At 40.8% G+C, this 18,835-nt stretch overlaps 1 protein-coding gene across 2 annotated transcripts in view; it reads left to right on the forward strand.

Annotated features, from left to right (window-relative positions):
• The first annotated feature begins 349 nt into the window (after positions 1 to 349).
• BARD1 (BRCA1 associated RING domain 1) overlaps positions 350 to 18,835 on the forward strand; it is a 44,755-nt gene continuing 26,269 nt past the window's right edge. The window contains exons 1-4 of one of the 2 annotated variants that reach the window (XM_056349448.1): positions 350 to 556; positions 688 to 744; positions 4,356 to 4,501; positions 11,232 to 12,223. In XM_056349448.1, coding sequence (XP_056205423.1) covers positions 405 to 556; positions 688 to 744; positions 4,356 to 4,501; positions 11,232 to 12,223 — 1,347 coding nt within the window. In that variant the 5' untranslated portion in view covers positions 350 to 404. The remainder of the gene's footprint in view (positions 557 to 687; positions 745 to 4,355; positions 4,502 to 11,231; positions 12,224 to 18,835) is intronic. The other variant, XM_056349449.1, reaches the window with a different exon arrangement.

Genomic DNA, 18,835 nt, shown 5'->3' on the forward strand with positions numbered 1-18,835 from the left:
ACCATAACGCCGCCGCGCCTGCCCACCCGTTTCAGGCCTTGTTTGCGTAGCAGGTGTTTATGCTGCATTAAGTATGTCTGTTATAGATAAACAGATACTGGAAAGCCGTATATAGACACATCCGGGTTTAGGTATTTGATCAATTTGGCTGCTACTGACGTATCAACCCTGCCTCCCAGGTCGGCTGCCAGCCACCCCGCCACTTCCCTCAGACACCCTCTGAGGAGAGGACCCGCCCCTCCCCTGGCCCCGCCCGCCCCCCAAGCGCGGGAAGCGCGGCGGCCTCGGGGCGGGACGCGCGGTTCCCGGGGCGCGCATGCGTGCTGGCGGGCGCGCAGCCTGCGGCGCGTGCGCAGTGGTGGCGGGCGGGGGATTTGGAGCGGCGGCGGCGCCGGTACCGAGCGATGAGGGAGGTGCTGCGCGGCCGCTCGGGCAACCGGCTGGCCCCGGAGGGCCAGCCCCGCACCGCTGCCCCCATGGCGCCGCCCGGGCCCCCCTGGGCCCGCACCCTGGCCGCGCTGGGGCAGCTGGAGAGGGCGCTGAGCTGCTCCCGCTGGTAACGTGCTTCCCCCTCCCTTCCTTGCCGTTGCGTCCCGGCTGCCGCAGGCGAGCGGGGCCGCCGCCGCCGCCGTGCTCTTAAGGCTGCGTGTGTTAACACTGCCGCGTTTTTCCTTCCTCTGCCCACAGCGCCGGCGTCCTGCGGCAGCCCGTGTCCCTGGGGCAGTGCGGGCACGTCTTCTGCCTGTAAGTACGGCGGGGCGCGGGGCTCGGCCCCCCCGCCTCCCTCCCCCGGCCGCCGGCGCTTTGCAGAGCGCCCCGAGGCCTCGGCCGGGCCGCCCTCCTGGCTGCCATGCGTTGGAGAGGGGGCTGGCGCCCTGGGGAGGTGGGCGCCCCGGGGGCTTTCTGGCTGGAGGGCTGGGTGGGAGAGGAAGGTGGGAGCTGCGGTTCCCTTGTGGCCCGCCTCACCGCTCTAGGACTCACCGCGCCTGGCTTGCCAGAGCGAAAGCCAAGCTTTCTGCGTGCTGCTTTAGGCTTCTGGGTGCTGGCCAGGTGCGAAGGGAGCAGGCAGTCTCGTGGAGGGGGGGGCCGCACTCCTAGTGAGGTAGAAGGTGGAAATGGCTTGCCGTCTTGTTGTCATCTCCAGCTCCGTCTTCCCTTCAAAATAAACAAAAAAGAGCAGCCTGTAAAGATGCTTCCCGCTTCCAAGGGGTTTTTGCTCTGCCTGGGGGGATTGGGTGCTGCTTGTCACTGCTTTGGCCTTCTGCTGTTTAATGGCTTTGTTCCTTCAGATCTGCTGCTGTGACTGTTCCTGTATTCATGTCCATCTGAACATGTTGGGCTAGCATGAGTACCTCTACTTCTAGTTTGTCAAGTAATCTGGGTGTTTAAAAAAAACTGAATTAAGTTAAAAACATCCTGCTAACAAGGCAGTTCCGAGGAGGTGGTAGTCGCTTGGCCTGTCTTAGCACAACTCACTGCATTGTGGTACAGGCAGAGTCTGAAATACTGGTGTCCCAGAATCTGGGGAAGGTGGTAGACAGGTAGAGCCTTCTGGCTGTCCTGTATGTCATTGTTTATCACGGCATGCAAAAGCAAACACTGAGAGTTAAACGGTCAGTCATATATCTTGGCAGTTTCTCTGCACAGCACAGATATGAGCTGTCCATTACTTGCTACGGTGGAGAGGATAGATGCTTTCTAAGCTTGGCTTGTAAGCCAGTCTAGATATTCCATCTCTTGTTAATACTGTAGTCATTGTCAGGAAAAGCAGAGGAAAACCCTCTCTCCCTCATGGCTATATATTCACTCCCTGTCTTCAGCTGTACCTTACTAATGGGAACTTAAAGTGTTGAAGGCTTGTTGAAGAGTAAAATACTAGAAAAAGTTTTTCTTGCTTTTTAAGGAGTAACTGATTATGGGACAGATGCCCTCAGCGTTTCTTTCCCCCAGTATGGATGTGTTAAGAGTCACAAATTACTTCTACCCAGACATGTGGGTTCTTTCCCAGCTTTGGCCGTTAATTGCTGTAGAAGATTATGCCGTCTGAAGGAATTTTTTGTTGTTTGCTCCATGTTTACTACCTGTCTACAGAGTACCTGGTAAAATGACACCCAGAAGCTTGTCCAGGTTATAAGTATGTTCCTATCTATCTTATAAAATGTTTTTCTTTTCCTCAGGTATAGTGTGGATTGCTGAAGGATAGTGTACGGATGTCTTGGTAAAAACTGTTTAGTTGTTGGGTATCTAAGGCCTTGTAGTTTTATTGTGGATAACCCTGTTTTCTTCTAGGTGATCATTTTAAACACCCACTGTTTCCTGAGGTATTATTAAAGAAAAATTTTCAAGACATCAGAGGATATGCTGGAAGCAGTAGCTAGGAGGAGTTTAAAGTACTCATTAGCAGCTATTTCTTATGCCAGAAAAAGTTTATTTGCTATTATCCAAGTTATTGTTATACTTGATCTTTCCTCGTTCATATGCCTGACCTTTTAGTCATCAATTTAATGTGTCCTTTGATGACTAAATCTTGGATAGCAGCTGGTTTTTTAAATGAACCTAAGGAAATTTTATATTAATTTGTTGAAGTAAGTTTGGTAGGGCATGGATTGAGTCTGCAGCATTCTGACGTGAAGTGATGCTGATCCATTGCTAAAGACAGACATTGCCCTGGAAGGAGTGGGGTGAATGGCTGGAGCTGGCTTCTGATATATGAATTGAAGTATGTCAAACTAACGAATGCAATAATTAGGTCACACGTAATGTAACTGGTTCTCCCTCAGCATGGGTGTTATAGGCAGGGATATTAACATCAGTTTCTGCGTTTTTTTTCTTAGTAACTCTACTAAGTTAGTTACAGTCATTATCCATTAACTATAAAAAACCAACAGCTAGAAGTAATTAGGAAATGTCATGGTATAAAAGTCATTCTGCATTTTCTTTGCACTGCCTTTTATGGACATTGGAGACCTGAGGCCGACTTTGCTAGAGAACCAGGCCTGGCTGGTTCTTATCTTTGCTCCAAGTGATTTGTCAATGTCTTCTAGAATATGTCAGAGCCAAGAATTGTACTTCAGTCTCCTGATCATGGCAGTGTCTCAACCGCGAGTTCAGAGCAGGCTGTTTAAAGCACAAAACACACCTAGCAGCAATTTTTACATACCACATTTCCTGTCTTGGAATTAACTGAAGGCGTGATGATACTTGTGTGGTGCTTGAGGGAGGGATGCCAGTGCAGAGAACAGAACTGAAAATAACTCCACTTAAGGAAAGTGGTGGTAGTTATAATTCTGGTATTGTTAACTGTGACGTTACTACTTTTGGGGTGTATGACTGTCAGCTTCCAAGCTGACTATATGTTTAGAATCTAGATGCTTTGACTTTGATCATCATCTTCAGGTAGCAGTGCCTTGATGTTACTTGCGTTCTCTTCCTCTGAATGTTTAACATGATCTGCTCACATTTAATTTTATACCTTTGGCTAGACTTGTGCTTGCTATATGGTGGTAAAGTAACGGAGACTTTTGAAATTAATGTGGTCTTGGGTATGTGAAATTATAACGTATTTAATAGGACAGGCTGGAGTTGAGAAGTAACAATGACCCTTGAATGTTGCACTTCAGATGGCAAATCATAAGGCTAATGAAATCACTGGACTAATCAAATGAATAAAAGATTTTAGGCTCTCATGGGGAGAGTAGTATTACTAAGAAGCTACAAGGGTTAAATGACATTTACTGAGTAAATCTGTCCCCCCACCCCATCTTGATCATCTCCTGATATAAATCCTCTGAAAGTGAGAAGTGATGGAATACTCTGAACACCTGCAGATCCTCAAGAGACTTCTTATGGAAAAGTCTTCAGATGTGAAACTTCACGATGTCAAGAAAACGTTAAGTAGGAAAAAATGGAAATGATAGTTTACGATGGGCTGTCTGTAACTTCTTTAAAAACTTAAGACTGCAGAAGAATAGCCCTACCTATAGCTGAGATGTAAAAGAATGTGTAGTTTTAACTGTTCGATCCTAATTGTTAACTGGTGACAAACAGCAGCAGTGCTTTAGCATACCTTGAAAATTTGGATCAGCTTGTGATTTTTATGGGAGTCACAAGATAACATGTCTTTCATGACAGTGTTCTGACAAGGCTCTGGACTTAGCTTTCTTAATTATGGCTTGTCACTTTTCATGATAAATATACCCTCTCCTGCATTTGTCACTTAACTCGCATGGGCTTTACAGTAGTGGTTTGTCAATGCTAAAATAAGAGATTCCTGCTGAGCATTTGGCTGTGAAAAGGTTGATAATGAGTACAGTAGATAACATGCTGGGTAATGGATTTTTACGTTTGACTTCCAGATCTTGCCTGGGTGACTGTGTTGGCACAGAATGCCCAGTGTGCCACATGCCAGCCTGGGTGCAAGATGTACAGATACACCGGCAACTAGATAACATGATTCAGCTTTGCAGCAAACTGCAGCATCTGCTGGGTGTGGACACCTCAGGTAAGAGCAAACCTGGGTCTCTGACAGTGTTGAGGCCAGACCGCTCGGTTTCATTTCACAGGCTTTATAGCGAACGAGTAGTGCAGCCCTGTTTAAGATTCTGAAAGGTTGTTCTGAATCATGTTTGGAAAATTTGATTTGAAGAGAACTGTCTGTATGGATTGCTCATTCTTTGAATCTGTTTTACTAAAAAATCTGCATGAGCAGGTTAGTCCATAATTCATTAGAATCTGTCTTCCAAAATTAGACAAAAGTGAGATTCCCAAGTCACGTAGCAGTTGCGCAAACCAGGGGCACAAGTTGTCATATCTTGTGCTCTTAGGGGAGCACAAATGTGTAATGTTCTGCAGTGTACACTTCTTTAGGGGGGCCCTGTTAAAAGATTAATGCATATATTCTTTTGGCTCTTGTGTGTTTGTGCACCAAGGCATGCATGCAGTCCATGTAATTTTTAGTTTAGGGTTTCTGGAAAAAAATTGTGTCCCTTGCCTAAAAGGGGAAGGAGGCAAGTCTTAACTCATTTATTTTCTGGTCCCTAACAATCAGCTAGTCTGCTACAATGGAATTTTGTCATTGCTGACTGTGCTAGAAGATTGCAGAGATTGTATACTGGGAATTCATCTCTCTATCAAATTTTAGGCTGATTGTCAAAGTAGAAAAAAATGAAGTGAAATAAGCGTAGGTGAATGTATGTCTGTTCTGCAAGCTCAGAGAAGAGCATTTTATGTATTGCTAAGTTTTAGAAAACATTCATTTAGCTGTCAGATACAGAAAAGGTAATTCTTCCTTCGTTGTTGCTTCCTAATATGTTTATCTAAATTAAAGATTTCTTTTTAGAAGTTTAATCCCATCAGCACCTTCATGTTTTGGGGGTAGCTTTTTATTGACATCAAAATGCATTTAAGTGAGGAGGCTGGAAGCCTATGTCCAACTGTAATGGAATACATTTTATATAGATATAAAATTCCATGGTGGTTAAATCTTCTGAAGCATAGAAAATACAGATGATAGCTTAAATAGGATTTGAAGGTAACGTTTTAAGTGGTGAAGGTTTCTAAAACATAGTTGCAAGAGAATCTGAGAGGAGGTATTTGTGATGCTATAAACAAACCATTTAAAATACAACATGGTAGTATCATTGATGCGGCTTAGATGTTTTGGAGAACTCTTGCAGATGGATTAACTCTTAAAAATTGGTCTGATGATTAACTGTACTAGAAGTTGAATAATATATTTAATCCCATAATTCTTCTAAAATAAAGTTTGCGTGGGGTGGCTAAACAGCAGAACAAGATGGGATTCTTATTGTTCCTTGTTCTGACTTAAAGGCAGACACAAAACTGAAGTTTACAAGAGTGTTTTATTTGGAGCTAAACTTATGAACTGATGCTGGAGATTTACTTTCCATCGCTGTGAAGTCTTTGCAGCGTACTAAGGATTAATGGCCTTTTGGATGCTTCATACTGAGGTTAAGGGAAGAACCTCCTGAGTTGGTAGTAGTTCACGGTCAGGAATGATTTGGATACATAAGTGAGCATGCTTTAATAACAGCCAATTACGTGTTGTGCTATGGCAAATTACAGAATGCTGTAGCTCTATGAATCTTGAGAGCAGAACCTTTAGGATGTTTCGGTCTCTGGAAAATTGTCATGTCCCATAGATATGTCTTGAACTTTATAGAAAATGAAATATGTTTGGATTTAGAGAATCATGGCCTCTCTTGTTAAGGGGCTGCTTCCACATTCTTATGGCACTGTACTTCTGACGTGTTCCTGTCAACAATATTTTCTTTTTTGTTAGAAGGTCAGAAATTGTATTTTATGTTCCGGTAAAGGAAATGGACAGAAAAATCAATCTTTCTGTGGAGGAAAGGATGAGAGGCAGTTGAAAAAAGGAATATTGCCGTATATTTTTTTATATATCTCTTTTACGTATTTGTTTTGTATGCCTTGAGACAGTTGTGGCCTGTTTGAGGTCCTTGTTGACACTGAAAATGCAAAAGCATCATACTATGCATTTTTTAATCTATGACAAACCTAGTGAATGCGGTAAGTTGTGTGTCTTGTCTTGAAAAAACCCACAGAACTACTGCGGCTGAAAAAGATATGGTTAAACTCATGTGTTGAATGTTTCAAGCGTAAAAATCCCTGTACCCTGATGTTCCACAGTAGATATGAGAGGGATCTCACTTTGTACTCCATTGGGTTGAGAACAGCTTTTTGCCAAACAGCATGTGCGTTCTAAGAAGCAGCAGCAAGTAATTCAGGAAAGACTACACAGAACAGCTAATGCTTCCCTTTTTAACTTAAAGGGAATCGCAGCAAATGACACTACAGAATAGTACTGGAGCAACTGAAGGGGAATTGGCAAATTATGAACCTGAAACTGGCTAGAAAATGCAAACTGTAGGTAGCAAATGCTAAGTCTCAAAATGAATTCACTTCTTTGAGCTGTTATATCTTTAGTCTGTGGCAAGGTGAGGAGAGCTGTCTGACCTTTTCACTGCCAGGCATCGTATCTTTACGAGGGTAAGGGGAAGCTATCTGGCTAGCAAGCTTCATAGGTGGGATGTCTGCACCTCAAAATCAGTAGCTCTAATGTTGCGGAGTTCAAGACATCTTGAGAATTGGAGTTGGTGGGATGATAGGCTTCATAGGTGGGTAATTAGTAAGAACTTGTTGAATTAAAAACTTGTAGAACTTGTAAAATTAAAAAAGGTTGATTTACAGTAATCATTTTGAAAGTGAATTTCTAAATACTTCAGCAGATTTTTCTGTTATGTTCTTTTAAAAAGAAGAGATTGTCATAAATTTTCATGGCAACCATTTATAGATGATTTTACTTTATTGTTTGTAACATGATCTGCTTTACTCTAACACAGTCAAACGAAGCCTTCCTCCTCCCTTCTCATATGGAGCTAGACCTTTTTGGACAAATCTTCCTAAGATCACGTTGGTGCTGGTAGGCTGCAGGAGAGATTGACTTTTGATTAGCCTTTATAGTGTCATAACTTAGTCTCACATTTACTGATGTGGAGGGAAAGATGTTGAACTCCTGTTGTAACAGATTACATTGCATTTCATGGATGCTATGACATTTTTCATAATAGCTAAAGATGAGTTTTGAATAGCTGGAATTTCTCCCCTCCACCCCCCCCACCCCCCATACCCCGCTGAATACTTAACTTGCAAAATAATCATTCTTCAGTGAAGGCACTAATGTTGCACAGATGGTACCAAAGCACTTCCCTTTGATTTTTAATAAGGGACTAGTTTGTCAAAGAGATTTCTCAACTTCTGTTCTGAAACCCATAATAGAGAATAATTTGAAAGGCACACAATGTGCATCATTATATTCCTTTGATGCAGATTAATGATAGCTAAACCACATTTTCTAATTGCTCCTTTTTTTTGCTGCTCTAGCCTGTTATTGCACTACAGCAGAACTCGGAGATGTAGCGCTCCAGTTGCAAGGCACTGTGTATCTACTAATATTTTTGTCTACTCTCAACCCTTTTAACACTTAAGAAATTCAGCTCCGTTAAATGTTAGCATTCAGAAACTTGTACTTGTGTGCAAATAAGTCTAATTTACAAAGAAATCAGTCAATACATTATGTATATGAATGTTACATTTAATAGGTAATGGAGAGTAGATTTACTGCCTTATCAGCTGATTCTAATACTGTTGTGGATACTCTTTACACTATTGCAAGTGCTTAAAACTTAGAATTACTATGGCATGCTTTACTGATTTACCTTGTCTCAATGCATCTCCAAAGACTTCGGGAGAAAGTCTTATGTATTAAAAAGACAATTAAATCTCAATCATACGTAGTATTTTTTTCAGGCTCTGGCTTCCAACTTGGAGACAGCAAAGAATTCCTTTGGATCGATTTTTCGATAAGCAATTTTCTCTGAAGGTAGTTTAAGCAAATGCACTTAGCTGTCAGATAATACCCTCTTAATATAAATTAACGTTTACACATTAGACCATAAGAACTTCCTTTCAGCTTCTTAGCATTGTGTGTCTTCTCCCGCTCATAGCTCTGGGTCCAGCAAAAAACTAGGTTGTCAGGGAGGGTAGATTGGCCATTTGTCCTTATTACTTCTGCTCCCTACCTCGTACACTTTGAAAATGGTGGAAAGGGGCAGCAGAGTCTAAGAGTAACATTTTTTGCAGATGCTATGCAGAACTGATCAGGTAAAGCTGATATTGGCTACAGAGCATTCCAAAGGATGAAGTTATTGAAGAATATCTGAAACACAGCACTCGCCCTGGCAGACATTGCAGTTTCTTCTCCAGTAGGCTATGGATGTGTCCTGGGTGTGCACAGCTGGCCTCCGTGTGACAGATCTCTTTCACTGTATGCATGGCCTTGTAATCATGTTCCACAAGTACCTCCGTGTTCTATGCAACATCCTCTTTTTACACCTGAAGTAGTTGTATATGAGGAAAAATAATCCTGGAAAACTATTTGGTGTATTTTTAGCAGGTTTTCAATTATCTGACTAGTAAGTCACTGGTGAGCAACCAGTAATGTACAGATCGGTTTTAAAACCCTTGTGGTTGACTTTTCACAAGCTTTCTTGCTGCCAGAAGTGGTACATCCATAGCTTCCCATGTAAATACTTAATTGCGTTATGCTGCTTTAGATCATAGTTCTGAAGGACAGTGTATTTGATTTAATTTGTTGCTTGGACTTTGAAGTCTTATTGTGCTGTACACATCAAAAAGAATTCTGGCCATCACAAAGTTGTCACACAAATTACTTTTGCAAGCTAATTTTATTCTTGCTCTTTACTTGGAGATGACTGATAGTTCTAGCAAGGTAAATATTTTAGAAAGAAATCTGCTAGTTGTGTAAATAGTGAAGGCAAGACAAATAGTAACTGTTTTATTTTGCATCTGTTTGCAATCAAGCTCCTTTTTTAGACCTTATTGTTAGAATGAAATTGGATATGATATCTTTCTGAAGGCTAGCTAGTTACAAGATTTCAGTCTCAACCTCAGTGGGTTTTTTTCCTGTTAGCACCAAGCCCAGCCCTACAGGAAAAGCAAATAGCTGCATTTCTGTACTTGATTATTATCTTGGGCTACCTAAATGATTGATTAACTAACCTCAGGCTGTATTCTTAAAGACAGTTTTGGTCTAATGCCTTACATACTTCTCTAGCTAAATATCGTAATGTCTAGCATATTTTAATTCAAGGGCTAAATAGGGTAATTTAAATCAAGATTAAGAAAAACATTTAACCTTGAGATATTGCTTTAAAAGAAACCTAATTGTCTATTTTGGTGTTGAATTACTAGCTATACAGTTCTGTTTTAAGTGAAGTTTCAGGGTGGTGGGTTGTTTTTTTGTGGTTAAGAGACTGGGACTAGTTTGTGTGCTATCTGTTGAGTTTATCACAGCTTGCTGTGGGAAACAGGCTATAGTTAACTAACACCAAAAATAGAAAGTATGGAGAAAACAAATTGTCTATAGAAAGTTAAAGCACCGAAGTAAAGGTGAAAGCAATACATTGTTGCACTGTCTGTGTCTTTTCATAACCAAGACTGTATAGTATTTCAAGAATGTTTTTTTAAAAAACTACTGATCTTGTATCTTAGTTCTGTTTAAAAATAATAATCATAATACTCATCTTACTAGGCAAAATTTTGTGATTGATTACTATAAATCACAAAGACTTTTGCAAATGGTAGTCCCTGAGGTTGGAGGCAACAGAAAAAATGAGCTGTATGTTCACTTTGGAGGACTTATCCAAGTAACCTAAAATAACTTAGGTTTTCAAGAGAATCTGTAAAAGAAAAAAAAAAAAAGAAAAGATAATAATAATACAAAAAAAATCTGTTATTCCTTTGCATTTTAAGAGTTGTTGCCAAATTAAATTGGTGTGTAACTTAGAGGTCACTTTATGCTCCTTAATTTATTCTTAAGCCACGGAGGACACCATTTATAGCCCTCATTCTCAACTGTTAATTCATGCATTGGGAGTACAGGATATTCCTCCGTCATCTTGGTTATTGATTTGTAATGTGCTGTACGATGTGACTTACAAAATTGCTCCACTGCGTAATTTTAAAGGAATGCTTGAGAGCATCAAAATGTTTAGATTCCTTGGAATTACTTTACCCCAGCGGGTAAAGGATCAAATGACAGGACACAATTACTTACACATTTTCTATGTATTCCTCAGATTCCTCTGCTATATCTGTGGAATCAAAGTTTCTCAGGAGTGTTCAACATTGTTATAAGGATGTTATTTTTGCTTGCTTGTGATTATTCTTCCTGCTCATCTTCAGATGAACTGTAATACCTTTTTAGAAAATTGTTTCTTTGCTCTTTTGTGTATGCGCAGACTTTGTTAAACCTATTTCCAAGGAAAACTCAGTGGGAGTACCAGCTTCTCTCCTTTCTCTAACCTGGTCAGAAATCTGTGCATGGTTTACGCTGTGAGCCTCAACTGTTGAGGAAATTTCTCTACCAGGATGCTCACTTGCCTAGTAGGTAGCTTTAGTTGCACCGAGATCCCTGAACTCGACTGGCATGTGACCGTGCCAGTTGTTCTCAAGCCATTACATGTGTGTTTTCAGAAGAAATGAAGGCACAAATAGGTTGTATTTAGGTAACACTTGATCAGTTATTACAGTTGTTATTCTGATTAATTTTTTTTGTGTTGTTCTGCTGAAGAGTACTCTATATTTTTGCTCTTCCCATATGCACTTAGATTCAACAAAAGATGCGTCTACACAAAGTGACCCAGACGTTGAAAAAAAGAGTAAGAAGGAACAGATAAAAATGTGGTTCAGCCCAAGAAGTAGGAAGATCCGATGTGTCCTGAACAAGAGTCAGCCTCAGACTACAAGTAGCATCCTTAGTCAAGACACATCCTCGGCTTATGATTTCTGTCCTTCCTCTTCTCCTGAAAAGCCCTCCAAGCCAACAAAAAAGCCAGTGCAGAGACAGAGTAAGAAGATGAAAAAGAAACGTCTAGCAGACATAAACAAAGCGTGGAGCTTAGAGAAGGCTGAGCAGAAAGGAGTTGAGAAGACTCCCAAGGGAAGATGTGTAACCATCTGCAGTCAGCCAATTGTCTCATGTACTCCAGAACCAAATAGCTCTGGAGAGACACTTCAGCAGGAGTCTGTAAAGGAAGCTGACTCCAGCAAAAATACAGAAAATGTGGAAATGTCGCCACAGGTAAAATCCTTAGAGAAGAAAGATAACTGTGAGGTCATGTGCTCTGCAGAAGCAGACAAGGAAAAAAAATATGCTACAGAGACATCACTGTCAATAGAAAATGAAACTACGCCTTTAAAACGTGGAAGGGAGCAATCCAGGCTTCGGATTACTTCTCGGTCTAAAAGACAGAGAACAGAGATGAGCATTATTGGGAAGTCAGACAGGCAGGCAGATTGCTTAGAGGAGTTACCTCAGGACTGCTCTGTCTCCCCAGCAACTGAATGCAAGGCACCAGTTCAGATTTCTTACTCTGTATCGAAACCCACTGACACCGTAATGAAGACAAGAAGCTCTGCAGTCTTTAAAGCAATAAATAGTCCTTCACTTCCAAAGTCTCCCTCTACCCCATCTACTTCTAAGACTTGTAATCGATTAGGAATACCACCCAGCCCTTCTGTGTTGAAGTCCCCTGGTGGTAACACAATTGCCAAAAGAAATTACAGAGGAGAGACTTTGCTGCATGTTGCTTCCATCAAGGTAGGACCATCGTCTTCTAATTCAACTTAACTAGAGGCTTAAAAAGAGAAGTTACATTAAAAGTACCCTGGAAACCAATGACTTCAGTACATCCTGTTTGGGAGGTGGAGGTAGGAAGGGAGGAAATCTCACTTTGTGGTCTTTTCTTCTTGTAGGTTTATTGGGGAGTTTCCAACCCAATTCTCTTAATTTTGTAAGAAATTACTATTGGAATGATCAAAATGATTATACTTGAGAAACTCAGTGTACTGCGGTGTCAGTCATACCTATGAGTTCTAGAAAGTGATAAACATTCAAATGTTTTGGCTTTGTGTGCCAGAAAGCTGTCTCTGTGATTTGTTGTCAAAGAGTTTAGCTAAGTATTTCAGACCTCAGGTGATCCTGATCAATTTAACTTTACCTGGTAACTCAGCCAGGGAAAGATCTGAACTATCTATGTAAAGATAACTCTATGTAACTTTAATTGAAGTTAACTGTTTCTATAGTTTTTGAGATCCTCTACCTGATGCAAGTGTTGGCTCAAGAGGAACGACATGCTGCACCGTGTGATTCCCATGCTGAGCGCTATGCTCTGATCAGGCTGTTCTCAGAAACAGTGAGAGTTAGACAGAGTTGGGATGGACTTCACTTTTATGTAGGATCAATGTTATTCTTGGAATGACAGCTGTCACTTATTTTGCTGTGAAGTTACTATCTTAGCCAGTTCCTGCTGTGGTAGAACTTCATGACTTTGCTCTTTGCAACTACGTAAAAGCTGCAGGCAGGGAAAGTTGAATGCTTACCGTTAAACTAATCGGATGCACTAATATGGCAGCTGTCTTCTGAAAGGTCATTTCAAAGAGTTTGTAGTCTGGCGATTTAAATGTACTTTGTGCTGAATCATAATACAGAATACTGCGTGGTTAATAAACTGCCTATACTGGAAGAATTGATTTACCTGTAAGCATACTGACATTTATACAGCACTTCTATTTGTTGAGACAAAGGCTGTTCTTGATAAATAACTGTGTCCTCTTTCAAAGGCATTCTAATAAGCCACTCCTGCTGCATGAGACCTTTTTAAATGAAAGTGGCAGCTGAGCTGAGTTCAAAACTCATACTTGATGCCATTAATATGGAATTGGGGAGGAGAAGATAGAACATTGTCCTCATAGGACTCAAGAGCTTTAAAGGATAGGTGTCTTGTTACTTCATCATAAGTCCTGTATATTCCTCTTTATTAAAGCACTGTTTACAAATTATCCTTCCATGATTTTCTGGGAATTTATAAGGAATACTGTTGTGAGTGATTGGTTCTAAAAAAACCTGATCTACCTTGAAGTTTTTGCAAAGGTATTGTTTCCAGCAGTGTGTCTGATACTTCTTTGGAACACAATTATTTTAAGAAAACAGAGCATCTCTGCAGCTTATTGTGAGACTTGGAATAAACAGTAATACATTAGTAAGGTGGGTTTTCATTGCAAAGTATTTTGAAGATAAATGAGTAAAAATTAAACAGGTCATGCTATAGACAAAAAGGAGCTTTGATTAACCAAGTTTAGTGGTGTAGCTGGCACTGCTTGTTGGCGTTGGTACAGCCCTCTCTGGGAAAGGGATGGGACTATTTCAGTGGGCTGAAAAGCTGGCGTCCAGCTGTAGTGTAGGCGGTGGGGTGGGCATACACATGAATGCTTTTTTCATTTTGGTGTCATCTTTTAATGTTTATAATTATTGAGCTAAAATGGGAAGTTGCTTCTGTTCCTCATTAGTTCTGCTATATTTTAATCCGTCGATTCCATTTGCATTGAGGTACTTGTTAGTAAAGGCTTGTTGAACTAGGTAGGGCTTCAGGGTGATCCCGAAGTTATTGCTCTCTGTTAAATGTAACTAAAATAAGGCAAGGAGAGTGGTCTTTCAGTTGTAGCTTACTTGCACATATCTTTGTTTCCAGCTACTGGATTTCCAGCGCAACTGAGAAAGTTGTTTTACTGTCTCAAGCTCAGCTCCTCTTCTGTAGAAGGAGGTTACACAGATGATCTCCTTTCATTTGTGTTCTTCTTTCTTACATAGCTTAATCGTGGGTACATTATGATATTCCTAAGAAGTTGCTGCATGCCTGGTAGTCAGGAAGTGTAGGCACAGTTACTAGTCCATGTCAAAGTGGATTAAGACTAAGTTGCTCAAGCCAGCATGATGTGAGGACTTGGGTTTTCTACAGAACTATTTATTGGTCATGGGGTTTGGTAACATTTTACTTGCAGTGAACAAGAAGTAGTAGTGATTAATTGTCATGAATTTGCTAGGGGGGTGTGGCAATTGCAAGAAAACTTTTTTTTTTTGCATGCAAGTATCTCACGCAACCAGTATGTTTCTACATAGCTCTTGTGGGAACCCTGCTATGGAACTGATAAATGCTTTTTCTCAAAGAAACTGGTCTTGAAAGTACTAGGCTTTATGCTGTATGTATATTCTCACTGTGGCTTTTTTCCAAATAGCCCTGTCATTTTTTTGGTTGCTGGAAGAAGTGTTTTTCTTCCAGTTTTGTTTTACAGGTGATTTTTCTCTTGTTCTTTCCACAGCCAGTAATGTTTTTCCATGTGTGTAATGGGAAACAGACTTGTAGCTGCCACCCTCCCCCCAAAGTGAAACAAAGTCTAATTCTCTGGGACTTCATTAATTATAAAAAATAAATCTGTATTCTTTTCATTAGTTCTTAGGATCTAATACCCTGAATTTAATTAAAGCTAATTGGGTTCTCCCTTTTTTCTTATTTAAAGAGATAATAAACAACATTATCAGGCATTAAAATTAAGTGTATTGTGCTGTTTCAAATGATTCTGAGGGATTGTCTTCATTTACTACTAGTAGTTATTAACTTGCTGAAATCAAAACAGTCCTCGAGAAGGGTTCTAGTGTGGATGAACTTAATGCTGAGTTAAACTAATAAATTAAAATAAATGTGGCTCTTCCCATAGCAAACAGCAGTCGTGTTTATCTTCCTCTGTAGTCATTGGAGGTAAAACTTCCAATTAGTTAAAATACAAAATGTGACCTATTGCACTCCTAATATTCTAAACTGGTGGGAAATTGCCCAATCAACAGGCCTTCCACTTAGGAATTAACTAGTTAATACAGAGTCTTAAATCTACCGTGGAGAGGAAAGAATCATGGTTTCTTGGTACAATACTTCAGGTCTTGGTTCTGCCTGTGTTTATTCTGCATTGCCAAGGGAGATGATGTGGGAGTTGACAGGGCGGAATCGCTGCTGCTGTGGATTCTAGGAAGTTTTCTAGTGCAAACTGCAATGCAACAGGACAGTGGAGGACCATGGCAACAGCCATGCTGTTACAAAGGAGTGCATGGGAGGCAGCTGGGAGAAGGTTTTGATTTTTTCTATGTTTTGTGTTGGAAGCAATTGGAGAGTTTTTCCCATTCTGAGGAAAGAAGAAATGACATCTATGCAGAGCATCTACTTGTTCGGGAGAAAGAGAGAAGGAGCATTTGGACCAGGTTTGCCTGCCTCCTGCTCAGGGACCCTTTAGCTTTGACAGCTGACCAGGAGAGCCTTTGTAAAGGCTTCACCCGTGGCTAGCCTGCTGTGCTGGACTCCTCATATTCATTATACTTAACACTAATAATAGATAATTCCTTTCAAGCCTGTGAGACCGTTCTTCCTCTTTATTGCTTTGTTAACAGTTAATGACACCTTAGAAAAGGAGAGTGAAAGAAGATTTTTGTGGTTTTGTGAACATGCAATGGCAAACATCAGATATTTTTTTAGATCGTTTTTCAGGTGTCTGACCTAGTCAGCTGTTCAGTTCCTCGCTTTTGGTACCGGATGGGTATGTATCATGGTTGAGTGTTGGGTCACACATGTACATGGGAGGAACACCTCCCCTCCTGCCTTTCCCCTTGAGCCTTTAGGTACAAGAGAGGAGTTATGCTGCTGTGTAGTCAGATGCTCCCAGCCTCCCCTCAGCAAAAGGCAGTGGATGGACAGCATTGTTCCTGCCAGCTGCTTTACAGTGAACGAATACATCTCTTGGTCCAAGGTCTTTTTGTCCAGACCTTGGATTTTGTGTGGCAGGTGACCTAGCTGTGCATATAATACCCACTTCATTAGAGAAACGAGGTCTGCTGACAGAAACTAGCAGGATGACTCAAATGCAGGGTGTAGTACCTGAGCCTGCTTTGAAGTTGCAGTTTGACACTAATGTTAAAGCCAAGTGGTGCAGGAATGGTAAGCGTCCTCCTGATTGAGTAGTATCCAGCAGGTACCTTAAGACAAATACAAAAGTGTAGTGGTTTCAAATGCAGAACTTAAGAATATGAAAACTGGCTGTGAGTCACAGCAATCAATCTTCCCAAGTGCCAATTTGAAAGCTTAGAAACAAGTTGCCATGTCTCTTTCAATAATGCTTGGTTGTCGCTTCTCTTGTTTCTGAGGTGGGTTAAACTTAACTTTGTGAATGTTTTCTTTTTGTTAAGCATAACTACTTGTATGCTTGTTAGTTAATAAATAGCCTGCTGGGTAGGGAATTAATTTGGAGAAATTTGAGGTGAGAAACTCACTGGTTCCTGGAAAGAGTTTGTTGGAGGTTGGAGCATTCACCATTGCTATAAGCACTCTGTAATTCACATTTCCCCTCTTTGACCACTTATGAGTTGTAATAGTCTGGTTTTCCTCTCCCCTGCTATAACTTAAACAAGGAATGTATTTGGGTTGAAAAGGGGTTTTTTGTTCATTTGTTTTGATGTAAAGGTTGAAGTCACTTGGTTACCTTTGCAAATAAAGGGACAAGTATTTGGTTGAAGTGGTACAGGGTTTTAACTTCATCTTCCTGTACTGCCCTAATTCTTTGGATCTCTGTCTTTTGAACTGGTAGAATACATTCTCATTAATTTCATTTGAATGTGATTTTTTAGGTGGAAAATATCTGTGGTTAATGGAAATAGTAAAAGGTAAACCGGAATAAACCCCCTGTAAAGCAGGACATGAGTTCTTCTTAACCATCTGTCTGCATTAAAAGCATGACAGTTGACTTGGGGAAAAAAAAACCAAAACAATATAAAAAACCTTGCTTAAGCCAAGTGAGGGTGGTTTTCTGGGCTCATTACATCTGTGCCTGCAGGAACTAAATTTTCATTGGGAGGGATGTGTTTGTAAAGCTGTGTAAATACCCTTCTCTGTGTAAGCCAATGCTGTCTTCTAGATCTGCCAACAGATGGCCCCAATGCCTTTCTGGCTTCTATGGTTTCCAGAGTTCCCTTAAGCTGTAGCAGAGGAAGAGCAAACCCATTCATTGCATTACTGTGTTGTCACTATACATAAGCTTTGTTACGAGCTTAAAATGTCCTTTGCTTTGTTTCTTCCAAACGGATAGTTTTACATTCTGCAGAAGTTTCTGCCTCTTCAGAAGCTGGTTGTAATCCTTCATTGATAATGAGATTTAAAAATAAACACTTCCCTGTGAATTGTTAATGTTGGCATTTTTCTACCTGGTGTTTGTCCTGTTCTCTGTTTCTGAGCAAGTAGTATCTCCTGTTACATTTCCACTCCACTGTTGCTGCAGACTGCTGTGACAAGCTGTGAGGGCCCCTCCTTGTAGCATCTGGTATGGTTATGACTCCATATTTAGCACTGGTGATTTTATGCTGGTATTGCTAGATCAAGTAAACTCAAGGGACTAAATGTACAAAGCTGATTTCAATATTGGTCAAAGCACAAATTTATGAAGCATGTTTGAATTTGCAATTCCGTGCTAATAGGTGTAGTGTCTTCTGTTTGCTTATTTGTGGAGGGAAGATGTAAGGTATGTAGATATTTTATGGCTGGGACTTGCCCCTACCAGCTCCAACATCTATTAGCTTTTAAATGTGAGTAATTCCACCATCTTTTTTAGAATTAGTCAGTGCATTAACTGTACCTCTTTAACTCTTGGATCACTGTCAGATGATGGTCCTGCTTGCAGGAGGGACTTTAATGTGTCTGCTAAGGATCAGCTTCTTGAAATGTAGTTTTCCACTTTTTTAAAGTAAATATTCACAATGTGCTGACTGAAGAGCCTCTAAGAGGACAAAAGGCACGTTCTCCTTGCTACAAACAACTTTAACATGTCTCTTATAACTGCAATTGTCAGCACCTGTCCAGTCATTACACAGTACAATGGGCCTGACAGCTTCCCCTCCCTTTCTGCCACTCAATGCTAGGTACTGGTTGCAGGGAGCAGGTTCCATTTACAGCTGAAATGATGACAATATTTGTCTTCTGTAAACAGCAAAACACCACTTTTTCTAATTTTGACTTAGACCTGGATTTCAGTCTGTGGATGCTGTCAGTACTGGTGTCCACACCAGCAATATTTCCTTTGATAAAACTGCAGCAATGTTGTCAAATCAATGTTCACATAACTCCTCTGAAAAGCTGTGATACTGCCTAGTGCCCACACAAATTATTAGCTATGCTTACTGCTTTAAAGGAGTACTCTTGAAATGTCAAACCCTTGCTGTACATGTTTGCAAACTTAACTTGAAATGATAAGTTCAGATCTCGCTCATTACAGATAAATGTGTCTTCCCTCTGTAGAAAAATATCTAATGATGAGCACTGTCTTAGCTGCCTCTGAGGAACTC

The sequence above is a fragment of the Falco biarmicus genome, chromosome 8 (assembly GCF_023638135.1).
Source record: "Falco biarmicus isolate bFalBia1 chromosome 8, bFalBia1.pri, whole genome shotgun sequence".
NCBI classification, from domain to species: Eukaryota; Metazoa; Chordata; class Aves; order Falconiformes; family Falconidae; genus Falco; species Falco biarmicus.